This window comes from Aotus nancymaae, unplaced genomic scaffold, assembly GCF_030222135.1.
Source record: "Aotus nancymaae isolate 86718 unplaced genomic scaffold, 86718_ANA_hifiasm-v0.15.2.pri h1tg000006l, whole genome shotgun sequence".
Taxonomy (NCBI): domain Eukaryota; kingdom Metazoa; phylum Chordata; class Mammalia; order Primates; family Aotidae; genus Aotus; species Aotus nancymaae.
The window spans coordinates 24,020,826-24,036,524 of record NW_026988417.1 but is presented as its reverse complement, the minus strand read 5'-3'; the positions used below and the strand labels follow the sequence as shown (position 1 = coordinate 24,036,524).

Genomic DNA, 15,699 nt, shown 5'->3' with positions numbered 1-15,699 from the left:
AGTAATTTCATAAGAGTAATTTCTAGAAAGAGTTTATTCGTCTCACGTTGGTGAAAAATTTAGCTGCTGAGAGTACCGTAATTTACTCCTTTTAAATAAAGCTTCCCCACCATGCTGGAAACTTGCTCATTTTGACCCGCTGTTTCTCATGTCCTCTGTGCGACCACTATAAAAATTTTCATCTGTTAGTATGAAAATTATGTGATTGCTTCTCTGAGCTACCTTAGATGTAGATAAATGTTTGTGCAAGTCAGAAATCTTTATCTTTCTTTTTCAAAAAGTACCATTTTCAAAACTTTTAGAGTATCAACCTGAACACAACCTTAAATGACTACCATAAATTCAAGGATTGCTTTCATATATTAATGAATGGTATTTAAAGAGATGTACTAATATATTCATGGATTCATGTATATTGTTCATATAGTCAAACATTTAATAAGCTATTTATTATTGAGTCCCTACTGTGGAACAAAGTTAAAAAATTAATCAGGCAAGATTCTATATTTAAGGTGGGACTATTACTTCTGGCCAGATGTAATCAAGCAGGCATCATGGAAGAGGTGGAGGTGGAGCTGACTCAACGTTCATCCCTGGGACATACAAGAGAATGACAGTCATGGAGGAATCAAGTTTCTAAGTATAGGTGCTGGGGACAGTGGTGGGCGACAGGAAGGGCTCAGTGTGGCTGGAGTAGAGGGAACAAGGAGAGGAGTTGGTTTGCCAGGTAGAAATGTAGATGGATGTTGAGTCATGGAAGGCCTTGAATGCCAGGTTATGAGCTCAGGCTTTGTTCCTGAGACACTGGCAGCCTTTACATGATGTATAGCTGGGGAAAGTCATGGTGAGATTTGTGCTTCAAGCTTGCTGTGCTGCTCAAACTGAAGCGTACACCTCAACACCCAGGATCCTATTAAAGTGAAGATTCCGAACCAGTAGTTCTGGAGTAGGGCCGGAGATCCTGCATGTCTAATAAGTCCCCAGGTGATGCTGCCACTGCTGGTCTATGAACCACACACTTCGGGTAGCAAAGCTTTAGGGAAGGTTCCTCTCCCAACAGGTTGGATTAGTGCAGGGGGAGACTAGAATCAAAGGAACCTATTAGAAGCTAACATACCACCTCCTGGCTGAACAGATCTGAATAGTTTTTTTTTTTTTTTTTCAAAATCAAGGCTTGATTTATTCATTTATATATTTGCGCGTTAGGAACTAACATATCTTATCCTGGCTGAACAGATCTGAATAGCTATTTTTTTTTTTTAAATGAAGCCTTGCTTTATTACACGTATGTACTTCATTGTAAGCGAAAGTAATGGTCTCCTTTGCGGATATAATACTGAGGCCAGTGAATTCTTAGAAGAATAAACATAGTCGTGTGTGACTAAATGCAGGCTTCAGAAACCATAAAGTAGATTTGGTCAAAGTTCTGTCCCTGGGATTTGTCATTAGTCATCAAAAAGGCTGAAGACAACGGAAACTTATTTTGAATGTGAAAAGTAAATTTGTATCAGGAGAGTGAGAGCTATGGGGTGTGGTCACAGCAGCCAAGACCCGCCTTGCTCGGCTGAAACCCACGGTCCTGTTTGTTGATACTGATGTTTGTTATCGCATAGATGCTTCTGTCTGTGATCATTTTCTCTTCCCTCCTTGTGCCCCACCCTTCATCTTGGTGTTTCATTTTAGTCTTAAAGCCCATCTGATTTCACTCTTTCATTTCTTCTAGAGCTTCTCAGAGTTTTTACCAAGGTTCAGCCACTTAAAAACATTTAAACATCTGATGAAGTAAATAAATGCTCAAAAGTTTATTCAATTATGTAATTAAGAAATGCTCAACACCACATTCCATGCATATCAATCAATACTTTATGTCGTATCAATACTCTTATGTTGTATTAAAATTAGAATGGATCACAGATGTAGTAACATTGTTACATGCTGCAGAAACTCTAAGCTCCATTTTAATTCAAACTTGTTAGATTATATTTCCTTTTTAGGTTGTATTTAACCTGAAGTATCTAACCACATGCTTAGACTTAATGTGCTTTTAATATACAATTTTTCTAAATGATATAAATAATCCTTACAAATTCGTTTTATAAATTGTCACCTGCCAAGGTCTGAGTTCCAGAAACATTGGGCATGGTTTGCCCTTGCCTTTTGAATGCTTACCTGTTCATTGGCTGAGGGGAAGTCTGAAAGTCACATCCAGCTGAACCTTGGGGAAATATGCTTCAGCAGTTTATCTAGAGACCTTAGAAATCCAAGCCATGTTCGGTACTGGGCAAGGAGAAGAGTGGGCAGATGCAAGGAACATTTCTGAGTGTTTTAGTTCAGGCTGCTATAAGAGACTACCATTCCACAACTACCATGTTGAATGTTTTCAACAATAAGCAGACATTTATTTCTCATAGTTCCAGAGGCTGGGAAATCCAAGATCAAGGTGCTAAGAGATTCTGTGATTCACGAGGGCCTTCTTCCTGGTTTGCAGATGGTGGCCTTCTTGTTGTATCCTCAAAGAACAGAGAGAGAAGGGGTTCTGGGCCCTTCCTCTTTATGTAAGAGTGCAAATCCCATTATGAGGGACCCATTTCATGACTCGTCTAACCTTGACTACCTCCCAAAGGCCTCACCTCCAAATACCATCACACTGGGGATTAGAGCCTCAATATGAATGTTGGGAGGACACAAGCATTCAGTCTATAGCACTGAGGGTGATATGGTTTGGCTGTGTCCCCACCCCAATCTCACCTCGAATTGTAATCATCTCCATGTGTCAAGGGTGGGGCCAGGTAGAGACAACTGAATCATGGGGGTGGTTTCCCCCATACTGTTCTCTTGGTAGCGAATAAGTCTCATGAGACCTGATGGTTTCATAAATTAGAATTCCTCTGCACAAGCTCTCTTGCCTGCCGCCACATGAGATGTCCCCCTTTGCTCTTCCTTCATCTTCCGCCATGATTGTGAGGCCTCCCCAGCCATGTGGAACTGTGAGTCCATTAAAGCTCTTTCCTTTATAAATTACCTCATGTCTTTATTAGCAGCATGGAAACAGACTAATATAGAGGGACAAAAACACGATTTGGCATTGACTGGTCTTCAAGGTCTTAAGCCCGTGTGACCGTGAAGCAGTACTGAAACTGCAAACAGGAGGGACTCTATGGGGGAAACTATCTTCTGGAAAGTGCCAGCAGATTCTCCAGGTGGAAGATCCCATTGGCAGCCAGAAACATGGGTTTGTATCTTTTACAGGAAGTGGTCAGAGCCATCGATACAGATCTGGGAGCTGTACTCAGAGGCAGGAATTAAAGTCACGTGATAGCGAATGAGTGAGAATGAATGAAGAGAAACAGATGGCAGATCCCTGGGGAAGTGCCTGCAGGAGGAGCCAGAAGGAAATATCAGAATCAACAAAGGAAACTGGGAAGGCATAGATAGGAGGTTGAATATGGGCCCTCAAAGATTTCAGGTCCAATTCCCTGAAACCTGTAAATGTTACCTTATATGGCAAAATGACTTTGCCGACATGATTGATTTATGGATCTTGAGATAAAGAGATTATCCTGGATTATCCGGGTGGGCCAAAAATGCAATCTCATTTATCCTTTCAAAAGGGAGGAAAGAGAGAGATTCTGCACACACAGAAAAAGAGGAGGGAGTGTGACCACAGCAGCAGAGATTGGAAGGATACAGCCACAAACCAAGGAATGTTGGCAGCCGTCAGAAACTAGGAGAGGAGAGAAATGGAATCTGCCCAGAGCCTCCAAGGGAGCACAGCCTTGGTTTTGACCCAGTGAATTTTCTTTTTTTTTTTTTTTGAGTCAGAGTCTCGCTCTGTTGCCCAAGCTGGAGTGCATTGACACAATCTTAGCTCACTACAACCTCTGCCTCCTGGGTTCAAGCGATTCTCCTGCCTCAGCTTCCCGAGTAGCGGGGATTACAGGTGCGTGCAACCACAGTCAGCTAATTTTTGTATTTTTAGTAGAGACAGGGTTTTGCCATGTTGGCCAGGCTGGCCTTGAACTCCTGAGCTCAGGTGATCTGCACACCTCAGTCTCCCAAAATGCTGGAATTATAGGCATAAGCCACTGTGCCCAGCCCCAGTGAAATGTTTTTGAACTTCTGATTCCAAAGCTATAAGAGAATACGTGTTTTGTTTTAAGCCACTAAGTTTGTGGCTATTTGCTACAGCAGCCATAGGGAATGAATATAACATGCTCACAGAACTAGATTGAAGGAGAAACCAGAGACCACGGGGGAAAGAGCTTGAGAGGAGCATGTGGCCAATGGGAAAGTATGCTACGGGTTGGGGAGGGGGACGTAGACCTCACAGGCAGGAAAGATGCAGGACAGACTGAAGGATGGAATGTGTGAAGCAGCCCTGGGACGTGGAAGCAGTGGGTGTGGGTTCCCAGCTCTACAGATCAGTGTAGAAAGGAAAGATGAGGTGATGATGGATGGTAGAATCTTGGAGGTTGCATATCTTGTTTTATAAAATAGGAATACAGCACATGTTAAAAAATGTAAACAGCACAGAAAGGTGGAAAATTAAAGACTTCCTCCACCTTTGCTTTTTGCTGTGGTCCTCAGTCTACTTTCCAGAGACAACCTTCAATTTTTAGTGTGTATTATCAGAAAGAATCTCACAACTTGGCCAGTAAATCCGTATACATAATTCCCTGTTGATGGGCACTTGAATTTTTCCAGACTTCTGTTATTAAAAACAGTGTTGCAGTGAGTATCTAAGAACAATGTGTCTTCAAATATCTGGGCTAATATCCATAGGTAGATTCCTAATAATGGAATTACTGGGTCAAAGGGTAAATACGGTGAAAGTTGCAATAGATAGTGTGACCAAATGGCCTACAAAAGAGTCTTACTAATTTTTATTTTCTCTATTAATGCATGACTGTACCTGTTTCCCTGCATCCTTCGCAGCACTGAGTTTTGTCAAACCTTTTCATTTTTGCTATTCTGATAGAGGAAAAACTACATCTCCTTGTGACTTAGATTTCTGCATTTTTGAGTGATGGTGTGAATAGTTTAATATGTCTGCTCTCCATTTCTCTTTTTCTGTTTCTGGCTTGCCCATTTTAATTCAACATTTACATACATGTTGGAAATTGTGGTGCATTCAAATAAACAAATTCTATACTCAAAAACGTGAGTAAATCTCACAAACATCACGTGAAGCAAAAGGACCCAGCACAGTAAGATTCCTGGATATAAAGTTCAAGGACCAGGCAGATTGCATTTTGGCATTTTAAACAGGCTAGTGGTTATCCTTGGCAGAAGAGAAGTGACTAGAAAGGGGGTCTAGGAGTATGGGACTGGGAAGTATTTGCAGGGGTTGGTAATATTTTGTTTCTCACCCTGGTTATGTGGGTGAATTCACTTTGTGAAAATTCATTCAGCTGGATACTTCAGTTCTGTGCACTTCTCTTCATGTATATTCTACTTCCATTTATAAAAGAAAGGGAACTATTTTTTAAATATTTTTGAATGCTTAGAATGTGTCAGACACTGGATGAGTCAGATGAGGCTCCTGTTCCCATGGACTTAAATTTAGAATGAGATAAACATGTCAAATATTTAGTGCAGTGCCTAACATGGAAAAGCACCCAACAAGCATTAGCTGGGAGGATTTATTTAAGACAGGGGAGAAACTGATCAGTGCATATGGAGACCTAATGGGCGCGTGGCATGGCTGGAGGACACGTGTGATGGAACTGTGGGAAATGAGGCTGCAGAGTGAAACAGGAGCACATCAGCAAGACTTTGTCAGGGTCTAAGCAAAAGGCAGTGTATCCTGAAAGTGACAAGGCTCCAGCAGAAGGTTTTAAGCAGGAAAAAGGCATGGCCAGATGATGCTCACCATCCTTGCTAACCTGCTGCAGTTCTCCAGCTCCCCATGGTCCCACTCACAGCTTGAAAACACACCTGCACACATCTGATGGCAAGCCCAACTACATACATAGGGTTCTGCTGTGGTTCCATTCAGGGGTCAGGAAGTGTTCCTGGGGGCCCCTCATTCTTGGTCCAGGACCTGCACCCAGGCTAAACCTAGCCCCACTGTGGCTCTATCATACATTTCTTCACTGCTTAGCCTGAGGGCCGAGGAGAAATTGGCTTCTGGGGAAACTCAGTGTCTGTTGTGGAATGCACATGCCCAGGTACTAAGCACTCGCTCCACCACGCTGCTCCCCACTCACGCAGAGCAACCATTGCTGGTTAGGTCCAGAAGGGGCAGCAGAGAGTCCCGTCCCGATCACCAAGCAAGTGAGTAGGGAAATGAGGGCTGGACATCAGCCCTTTTGGGGCTCCCCTTTCTCTCCCATGTCCTTCCTGTTGCAGTGCTAGAATTTCCATTCTATAGAGAAGGGGTTCAGGGACAACAACTCAAAGGGGGAGGGAGCTTGAAGCTGCATTTGCATATAATTGATTTGAAATTGAGGAACATCAGGTGTTTGCATTAAGGAATGAGATGCTGATGGAGAATCGTGGAGAAGTGGTGGCTGGAAATCCTTCTCGAACTGCCCTTCCGCTTCCCACCCTCAATGCAGCCGGAACCTTTTTTCATTACTAACCAGCCCCAGCTCTGAGCTGCAGAACCAACAAAACCTGTGTCCTCAATTTAAATATTTAATGGGCACAAGGAGCAGCCATTAGAGAATGGAACAGAAGCTGACCAGGTGTCTGCAAAGGATGGATTATGACATGGCCCAAGTGCTCCCTTGCCCTCCATGAATAATGCAGGAATCACTAGAGTGCATGCTCGCTGGTTTCACCTGGGTCCTGTGTTCTCCTTCGTCTCCAGTGCCCTGCACAGGGAGTCAAAACAAAGTCTTCCTTCTTTTTTAGAGGCCCCGTGCCGGCAGGCTGGGCGGGAGGCTGGCAGAAGAGGGGCGGTGAGGGCTGACTTGCTGCCAGAGGTTTAATGCTGTCCTCGTTCTGTTTTCAGGGGAGGCTGAGAAGCAAGAAGGAGATGAAAGTTGTGCGGCTGCTGAGGCGTTGACAGCGCCTGAGGATGCTGGGAGGCCCACTGTCAACTCCCCACCAAATCAGAGCTGCGGGAACCAGAGCAAGCTCTTTCTTTCTTCGTTACCCCAGTTACCTTCTGAGGAAGAAGTAAACAGCCTTGGAAGGGAAATAATTAAACTGACAAAGGAACAGGCAGCTGCAGAACGGGAAGAGGTCAGAAGAGAGAGTCCCATAGAGGGTCAGAGGAGTGAGATGGGGCCAGTCCTGCAGGGCCTGGCCGCCCAGGGGGAGCTCCCCACATCTCACCTGGATTCCTTCGAGGCCAGTCAGCCAGCAGCCGAAGCTCCCGCACTGGAAGATGGCTAAGGGATCCCAGAGGGCACAGGCACGAGGAGCACCATGAAAACCTGAAGGGGAGAGGGATCTGACACAGTGACTCACTGAAAGCCCCAGAGAGGGTCAAGAAGGAAGCATCAGAACGGCGCGCCCACGTCGCCTTCTGAAACACCTCCGAGTCTGCAAGTGAGAAAACGATCTGATCCAGTTGCAAACTAAGAATATTCTGATGATGCCAGTACTGTTTGATTTATTAAATGGAGGTCCTCAAGCTTCTCCATGTCATCTCTCTGCCGAAGAGCGCTACTGTGAACAGGGCCAGGCCCAGGAATTGTGTCCGCCATATGGCTGGTTTTCAGCATCCGTGTTTCTGTCAGCTTTTGTTTTAAGAGAGATAAGATGTTTTTGTATTAGCATTTCATGTTGTCAATCAAAATTACAGGAAGAGCTAGAAACTGATGGGGTTTTTAATCAGGTCCCTGACTTGGTCAAGGTTAGGCAGCTGGAGAGGAAGGTGTAATTAAGCAGAATGTGTCCAGAGGGCCCTTGCAGCCCATCAAGTTAGGTCTCGGTAGGACCGCCTGGCATGGGTGTGCCTGGCATTGTGCCCACTGCACTGCTGTCATGGGGCAGACTGGCGGGTGGAAGGGGCCTTGAGCAGGCTGAGAAGGTTGGGCTTCTCGGTTGATCCACGGCCCCTGTTGAGGCCTGTGTGGTGAGTGCCAGAGCTGAGTTTTCCAGCTTGTAAATCTGGAGAATCAACTGATCTGAAGTGATTGGGAGGGGTGGGCATAAAAGCTGGAGATCAGGACTCCCAGTGGTGATCTGGTTTTTTGTGAGGTGAGATGAGATGAGAGCTACAACCTGGAAATGCTCGTTCTCTGCATTCGACCTGTCTCACACTGGGATTGTATGGCCAGTTCAGGTTTGGGAGAGATCTACCTGCTGGGAGCCAGTCTGGTTTCCTGGACCACCTGGAACTTCCAAACCCTTCTTCATTCCTTCAGCAATGTTGAGGCTGCCTCATTTATGCCACCAAGTATTGGAATTTTAAAGACCAGACACAGAGTTCATGACCTCATAAGGGAAAGAGAGAGGAAAACAAAACAGCTTCACTGGAGCCTGGCAAGGGGGGCTGTGGCACCACAGGCACAATCCAGGGTTGAGAAAGGAGGCACGGTCAGTGCCAGCTGGTTCTTTCCTTTTGGATAAAAATTAGGTTTTCTAGGTGGCATCCAGCACTGCAGAAAATTGATAGATCATCCAGCCATAGCTTTTTCCTTCCCTGGAAAGCCTGAGACTAGATCCCAAAGCTCAGAATACCTCTGAGAACCAGAATCACTCCTTTGAGAGACCCTCTTTGCAGGAAAAAGAGAGGCTCCCAGAGTGGCAGCCTCTCTTAGTGAAAATGCATCCTAAAAATTCGATGTTTATACCGGGCTTGTGGCACTAAGATGTGACATCTGGACACGAGGGGCCAGCCACACAGATACATCCCTCCCAGATTGCATCTCCAGGAATCCTCTGCTAGCAGAATGGGAGCCCCATCACTTTCTGTGCTGCTCCTCTGAAGTAGGCCCAAGCGCAGCCCAGACAAACCCAGTCATTTGATGCGCACTGGCTGGGCCTCCCACTACTTTAGTTGAAAAGGGAGCATGCTGCTGTCCAGGCTCTGTTGCCCGGACATACCGTGCAACAGAGAAGGACATACTGTTGACCCCTGCCCACCACCGGCTCTAATGTTCCATCCTTCTGTGTCCCAGCCTGTCCCCTCCCCACCAGGCCCACCCCCACAGCCTCTCCTCAGGAGAGGCTGTTCCTGCAGCTGGAGGGCTTGCACAGATCAGCAGTCATAGAAATCATTCTTCCTGCTGGACTGTGCCTTAACTGCCTGCAAATGTTCAGCACTACTGCGTAGGATGCCAGAGCCACCAAAGGAAAACACAGCCAAATTTAATATAATAATAATAGAAGGAACAATCTCACCCTGCAGAACTCTGGTTTTGACACACTGTCGGTCAGATGCACCTCTTCAGGGCCTGTTCGGCACCTTCTGAAAAGCAGGGCTCATAACAGACTCCAGCACATTCCATCAGTGTCAGGAAAACTGCAGTGAGTTCCAGAGAATCTGGGGTGAGGGCAGGAGCAGCAGTCATAGGGAGCTATAACCTAAACTGTGTGTAGTCATGTAGTCAGCTGGGAGGGTCTTATATTATTAGATGAAATGAGAGCCAATGAGTAAGTTGATCCTGTCACAGATGTAACCATGATAACACCCTGTGGATATGTGACACATGTGTCCTGCCCCTGCTTTCTCCATCCAATGTGGTTTTTTTTTTTTTTTTTTGAGATAGAGTCTCACTCTGTCACCTCAGCTAGAGTGCAGTGGTGCAATCTCGGCTCACTGCAACCTCTGCCTCTGGGTCCCAGCTCAAGCAATTCTCCTGCCTCAGCCTCCTGAGTAACTGGGATTACAGGAACGTGCCAGCATGCCCATCTAATTTTTGTATTTTTAGTAAAGATGGGGTTTCACCATGTTGGCCAAGCTGGTCTCGAACTCCTGACCTAGTGATCCTCCCGCCTTGGCCTCCCAAAGTGCTGGGATTGCAGGCGTGAGCCACTGCACCCGGCCCAATATGGTTCTTCTGTTCCACAGACATTAATGGCCCAATATGGTTCTTCTTTTCCATAGACATTAAAGGGGAGTTCTGCAATCACTTACAGCTGTCTTTTTTAGGATCATCGTTTAGGGGCAGTATTCTCTCCCCTACTTCGCTAGATAACCCTGCATCAGTCATGGTCCTCTCAGCTCCAAGCCACATTTATAGAAACAAACAGTAGGAAAATGAATTCTGTTGTATAACAGGAATTTCGGAAGTAGGGCGTTCCAGGGCTGTACATTCAAGAAAGTCATCAAGGTTCTAGTTTTCGTCTTTCTCCTCCTGCTGTGTCAGCTGCTTTCTCATGATAATGAGATGGATGCACCTGCTCAAAGGCAGAAGGAAGTTTCTCCCACATACGTGTGTGTGTTTCAAGAGCAAAAACCCAGTTCCTGTCACATTTGATGGGTCAGAATGATCACCTGGGGCTTGTCCCATGTGACCTTATAACATGATGATGTCACATGATGATGTCTTAACCAGTCCTTAGCAAGGGAGATGGTATTACCATGATCCGTTTAGGTTCACCAAGATTCACCCTTAAGAACTGAAGAAGAGCCCTGTCCCTAGACATTCAGACTCTAAAAGCCTGAACACCAAAACAGTATCATATCTTGGGATGTGTAAGAGATCTGGGAACAGACAACCAGCGGTGTTGTCTCTGAACCGCGTGTCTTTGTGGGGTTTTTTTGCTGCATGAAAAGCCAGAAAATCATGTTTCTGATGAGTCTGGACTTAAGGGGAGGGGCTGTGGTTGTTTGCTCAGAAAAATGCCGTCTCATCCCCTTCCCTGGCATCCTTCTGAACTGTCCTGTTTTGTAGGTGGAATGTTCCCACCTTTGTTTGTCTCTTCAGGCGTGTTTGTCCTTCCATTATTTTTCCAGCTGGGTTGCCAGCAGAATGCAGAGCAGTCTGGAGAAATGAAACAGAGCTGACAGGTCTCTTAATGAAAGCTTGTTTGCACACCCTGCCTTCCTGTGATCGCTCTGTACCTGAGAGCCTCTAGGTGTGGATTTTTACATATGAGCGTTTGTCCTTCTTTTAATTAAGGCCCTCGAAATGGATTGGTTTTTCTAACCAGGCATTTCTCATCCCTCACTCTTGCTCCTCCTCTTTCCACACCTTCTCTGCCCACCTTCCTCTCCTCTTCCCCTTCCTTCTCTTGCTCCCGCAGCTATTCCCAAGGCCTCTTTGGCAGAGAGGCTCCTGATGGCTTCAGCTCAATGCTGCCTGGATCCTTCCGCCTTTTGGCAATCTTAAGCAAGCAAAATGAGTTTGCCCATCATTGCTCCTCTTCAGGGACCTCCCTCCCAAACATGCACCACCATCACGACACAAAGTTCTAGGAAAGGGTTCTGCTATCAGTTATTCACGTGTTGGAGTAAATATTTTGATGTGTTATTCCTACTGGTAGCCTTTGCACCCCAGTTCACCAGATGGCATGAAAAGTTCTGTCTCCTCTCTAAGGAATGGCAAAGACCAGTTACTTACTCATTGAGGTGATCTTCCGTTTCTTTAAAATTACAGCATGCCTTTGCCCCTCTTGGTTTTCACTCCAAAAAAATGGGGTGCCCTCCTGGCTTCGTTGTTTTCTCATAGCTCTGTGGATGGCTTGGTACCCTACTAATTTTTTATTTTTGAGACAGAGTCTCGCTCTGTCGTCCAGGATGGAGTGCAGTGGCATGATCTCGGCTCACTGCAACCCCTGCCTCCTGGGTTAAAGCGATTCTCCTGCCTCAGCCTCCTGAGTAGCCAGGACTACAGGCGCATGCCACCACGCCCGGCTAATTTTTTGTATTTTCAGCGGAGGGGGGTTTCACTGTGTTAGCCAGGATGGCCTTGATCTCCTGACCTTGTGATCTGCCTGCCTTGGCCTCCCGAAATGCTGGGATTACAGGCATGAGCCACTCCGTCCAGCTTTTTTTTTTTTTTTAAAGAGTCTCACTCTGTCACTTAGGCCGGAGTGCAGTGGCATGATCTCAACTCACTGCAACCTCTGCCTCCCGAGTTCAAGCGATTCTCTTGCCTCAGCCTCCTGAGTAGCTGGGACTACAGGCATGCGCCACCACACTCAGCTAATTTTTGTATTTTTAGTAGAGACGGGGTTTCCCTATGTTGACCAGACTGGTCTTGAACTCTTGACCTCATGATCTGCCTGCCTCGGCCTCTGAAAGTGCTGGGATTACAGGCATGAGCCGCCACTGCACCCGACCTCTACCCTACTTCTTTCTGAAAAAGAGAGCACCTTCTTCCTCTGCTTTCATTCTGAAGCCTCCATTTAAAACACTCCTCCTCCTTAGCAATAGTGAGAGTCCCTTCAGACTAGATATAGGATGTCAAAAGGCCAAAGCATTGTCCCCAACTCACTACTTTAACGTACTCCCTTCTTTCCAGGTGTCTTCCTGAACAGAGAAAAACTTACAGCTCAGAGAGATGCAATTGGGAGCTCCATAGTGAATCTAGTTAGAAATGAGAAGCAGAAAAATTAGGAAAGACCCATCTCTCAATATTATGGTTGCTTCCAAAACAACACCAAACAAGTTGATACAGCATGAGGGCAATTTAAAGTGACAGATCTGGACAATGCTGCCTTGCATTTCATATCACCACTTTACTAAATGAGAATTTTTTTGGATGCAAAGTGTGCATAATATTGAAAAGTTTGACTTTCTGAAATCTATGTGAGCTGAGGAATATATTTGGGGATCTTAACAGAGGCCAGTGGTAGCCTATTAAATGTAAAACAATTGGCTTTGTTTTTAAAACCAACTGCTATTTTGTAGTTTCATTTAAAGGAAGAGTACCTTCTATTCATTTGCAGAACTTGCTTGATTGGATTCTTTGGTCATTATGTATCATAACTATATCTTTTTTGTTAAATGAAATAAAAATGTGGCAATTTTCCTGATGATGATTCATTATCTTTATTATTTGCTTCATATTCCACCCTCAGCACAGGGCAAGCAGAGGCTGACCATGATTGCTAGCATATTGCAGCAACTTACCAGTTGCTATCTGTCACCTAAAACTATTTGATCATATGGTAGTCATGAAAAATATGGAGAATGTAAAGATTTTATGCATTCAGTCAAAAAAAGGCAGATCTAAAATCAGTTGGTTTATTTCCTGCAGTCTTTCAAGTTGACCAAAGCACTCACTGATTTGGTCTATTTTCTTACGTTTTTAGTATTTCTGTATATATGCACTAAAAAGCCCCACTCGGAAAAAAAAATCAGTGCAATTCTGAGAAAAAGCTTATCCGAAACATCTAAAGATAGCATTTCTAATTATTGTCTACATTGTGTTTAAACTGTGCAAACTTGAGCATTATTCTCACTTTACCAGCTGTGTCTAGGTAGAGTCATTACATCAAACGCTTCTAATTTTACAAAAAGAAATCAAAACAAGCGTGTGTTTCAGTCCCAGTGACAAATGCAAACCCTGTGAGTCAAATAGGCAAACTGATTAGCAAGCTGGCTGTGAAGTCAAAACAGCAAATATAAGGAGATTAACAAAATAGATCTGTAAGATGAGAGGAGTAAAAATAGACTCCAGGGGCCAAGTAGGGTCCGGTGGGTGGCTTTGGTGGCACACATATGGCTCTGTGCCAAGAACCAGATGTCTGCCTTTATGACCCACAATCCTCCCTTCATCCTAGGTCCCCTCCCCACAAGAGCTGGGATCGCAGAGTTCATATCATCCAGTCTCTCAGTGGATGCAGCAATCCTTCACGCGAACCTCAGAGGTAGCAACTTTCGTTCATTTGAATCCTGGTTGCATGATGCTTACCACCTTACAAGGCAGCCCCATCTATTTATTAGTAGTAGCTATTTTTTAAAATCTTAGCTATTGTTATTAATTAGATACTTATTAGGTCCTTATTTGTTGTGCATACTATGCTATGCACCTCTTATGAATAACACTTGATTTAATCTTCAAAACAATCTGGTATGATGATCTTATTTTATCCATGCTCAGAGAGGTTAAGGGACTTGTTCAGATCACACAGCTTGTGAGTGTGGCAGAACTGGGGTTCAAATGGAGCTCTCTACCTGAATCTGACCTGTTAACCATCATGCGATATGCATATCTTTGCCCTTACAATTAACTGTAGTTTGTCCTCCTATTATCTCCTGTTTTTTTTCTTTTCTTGTTTGTTTTTTGTTTTTTTGTTTTGGGGGTTTGTTTAGTTTTGTTTATTTGGTTTGTTTTTGGCTCTGGAGGCCGCATAGGATATTTTATCCATCCTATTCCCGGAACAGAAATGGAGTGAGTCTGCTAGGGTGTCTCTCCAGCCCCGTCTAGGGGGTCAAGGGTTGTGAAGAGAGACACTAAGAACTGAATGCAATTGACAAAAAGGGTCCGCCTCCTTCTGAAAAAAAAAAAAAAAAAAAAAAAAAAAAGGTCCACAGGTCCACACCTTTCTTGATGATCCTGAATTCACCATAATCCAGGCAGCAGAGTAGAAGATGGGTGTCGGGGATTTTAATCCTCCCTCGTGGCAACTTGTAATTGGGGGATATTTGAGATCAGGATCGGGAGACTTAGAGACACCGTTTGCTCATTCCCTTTCAGTGCTGATGTCTACAGTTCAAGTTAGTATTCAAACCAGTAAGAACCAGTTGGTGGAGCAAAGTCACCAGGCAATAGCGTTTCTCTCCTGCTGTCACTTGGGTTCAAGGAAATTTTTTTAAATAACAAGTTAGTCCTGGTTAGAGGTAAAAATAGCCCCTGGGGACAGGTTTCTGGCTGCGGTTCAGTTTGAGGCACTGCCTTAGGAGTTTGGGAGAGATGGAAGCTGCCTCCCAGTAACCGGGGTGGAAAAGCCACGGCTAGGAAGTGAGGCTACCCTGGGAGCCTAAAAAGTTATCGCAAGGACGTTTATTCCATGAATGAAGGTGTATACACAAGACTGTTCTAGCTTGGTTATAGATTATACAGTTCAATAGAAAGCTGAACTCCCAACAAGCCTTCATCAAAATCAGCCGCCTTTCCATCCCACTGCCTCTGTTTGCCTCTGATCTTGGTCCTGCTGGATGCTAACAAAGTCACATTCCAACCCCACCATTCCAGTCACGTGGCTTCCCTGGCACTGTCTCTGACATCTGGGAAATGGACCTAACGATGTACTCAGAGGCAGATGTGACAAGCCACCAGCCCAGGTGACATAGAACGCCTCCTTCCCTCAGGCCAGAGTCTCCTGTGTCAGAATCATCTGGAAGCTTGTTGCAAATAAACTTTCTCTTCTCCCTTTGGACTCCACAGCTCTGGGATGTAGCCCAGGAAGCTGTATTTTTTTTTAACTTCCCTGAGTAATTGTGGTGATCTTCTTCTTGGAGCCACACTGAAGGGCGAGACAAACAGTGGCTGAGTGTTGTTGCCATCAGGGTAAGCGGGGTAGGGGCAGAGGATCAGAAGTCCTGCAAGGATTTGGGAAATATCTTGCCACTTAAAAAAAAAAAAAAAAAAAAAAAAGGAAAAAGAAAAAAAAAAAAAAACAACTGAGCCTGGGAGAGAAGCCTAAAACAAACAAAAAAGTAACCAGGGCCCCGACGCAGTATTGAATTGCTGAATTTTTAATGTGTAATATGAAGATTGCCAAACATTCCCCCAGTGGAGCAGCTCTCAGTGGGGTGGCGGTGGATGGGAAACAGCTCAGGACGCCGGGCAGTTGGCCTGACTTCCGCTGCACCGGCTGGCTGGCCGCGGGAGCGGTGGTGGGTGG

General features: G+C 45.0%; 1 protein-coding gene across 1 annotated transcript in view; it reads left to right on the top strand.

Annotated features, from left to right (window-relative positions):
- CCDC149 (coiled-coil domain containing 149) overlaps positions 1 to 12,883 on the top strand; it is a 112,922-nt gene extending 100,039 nt beyond the window's left edge. Inside the window, 1 exon segment of the mRNA XM_021668216.2 lies at positions 6,959 to 12,883. Coding sequence (XP_021523891.2) covers positions 6,959 to 7,389 — 431 coding nt within the window. The 3' untranslated portion in view covers positions 7,390 to 12,883.
- The last annotated feature ends 2,816 nt before the right edge of the window (positions 12,884 to 15,699 follow it).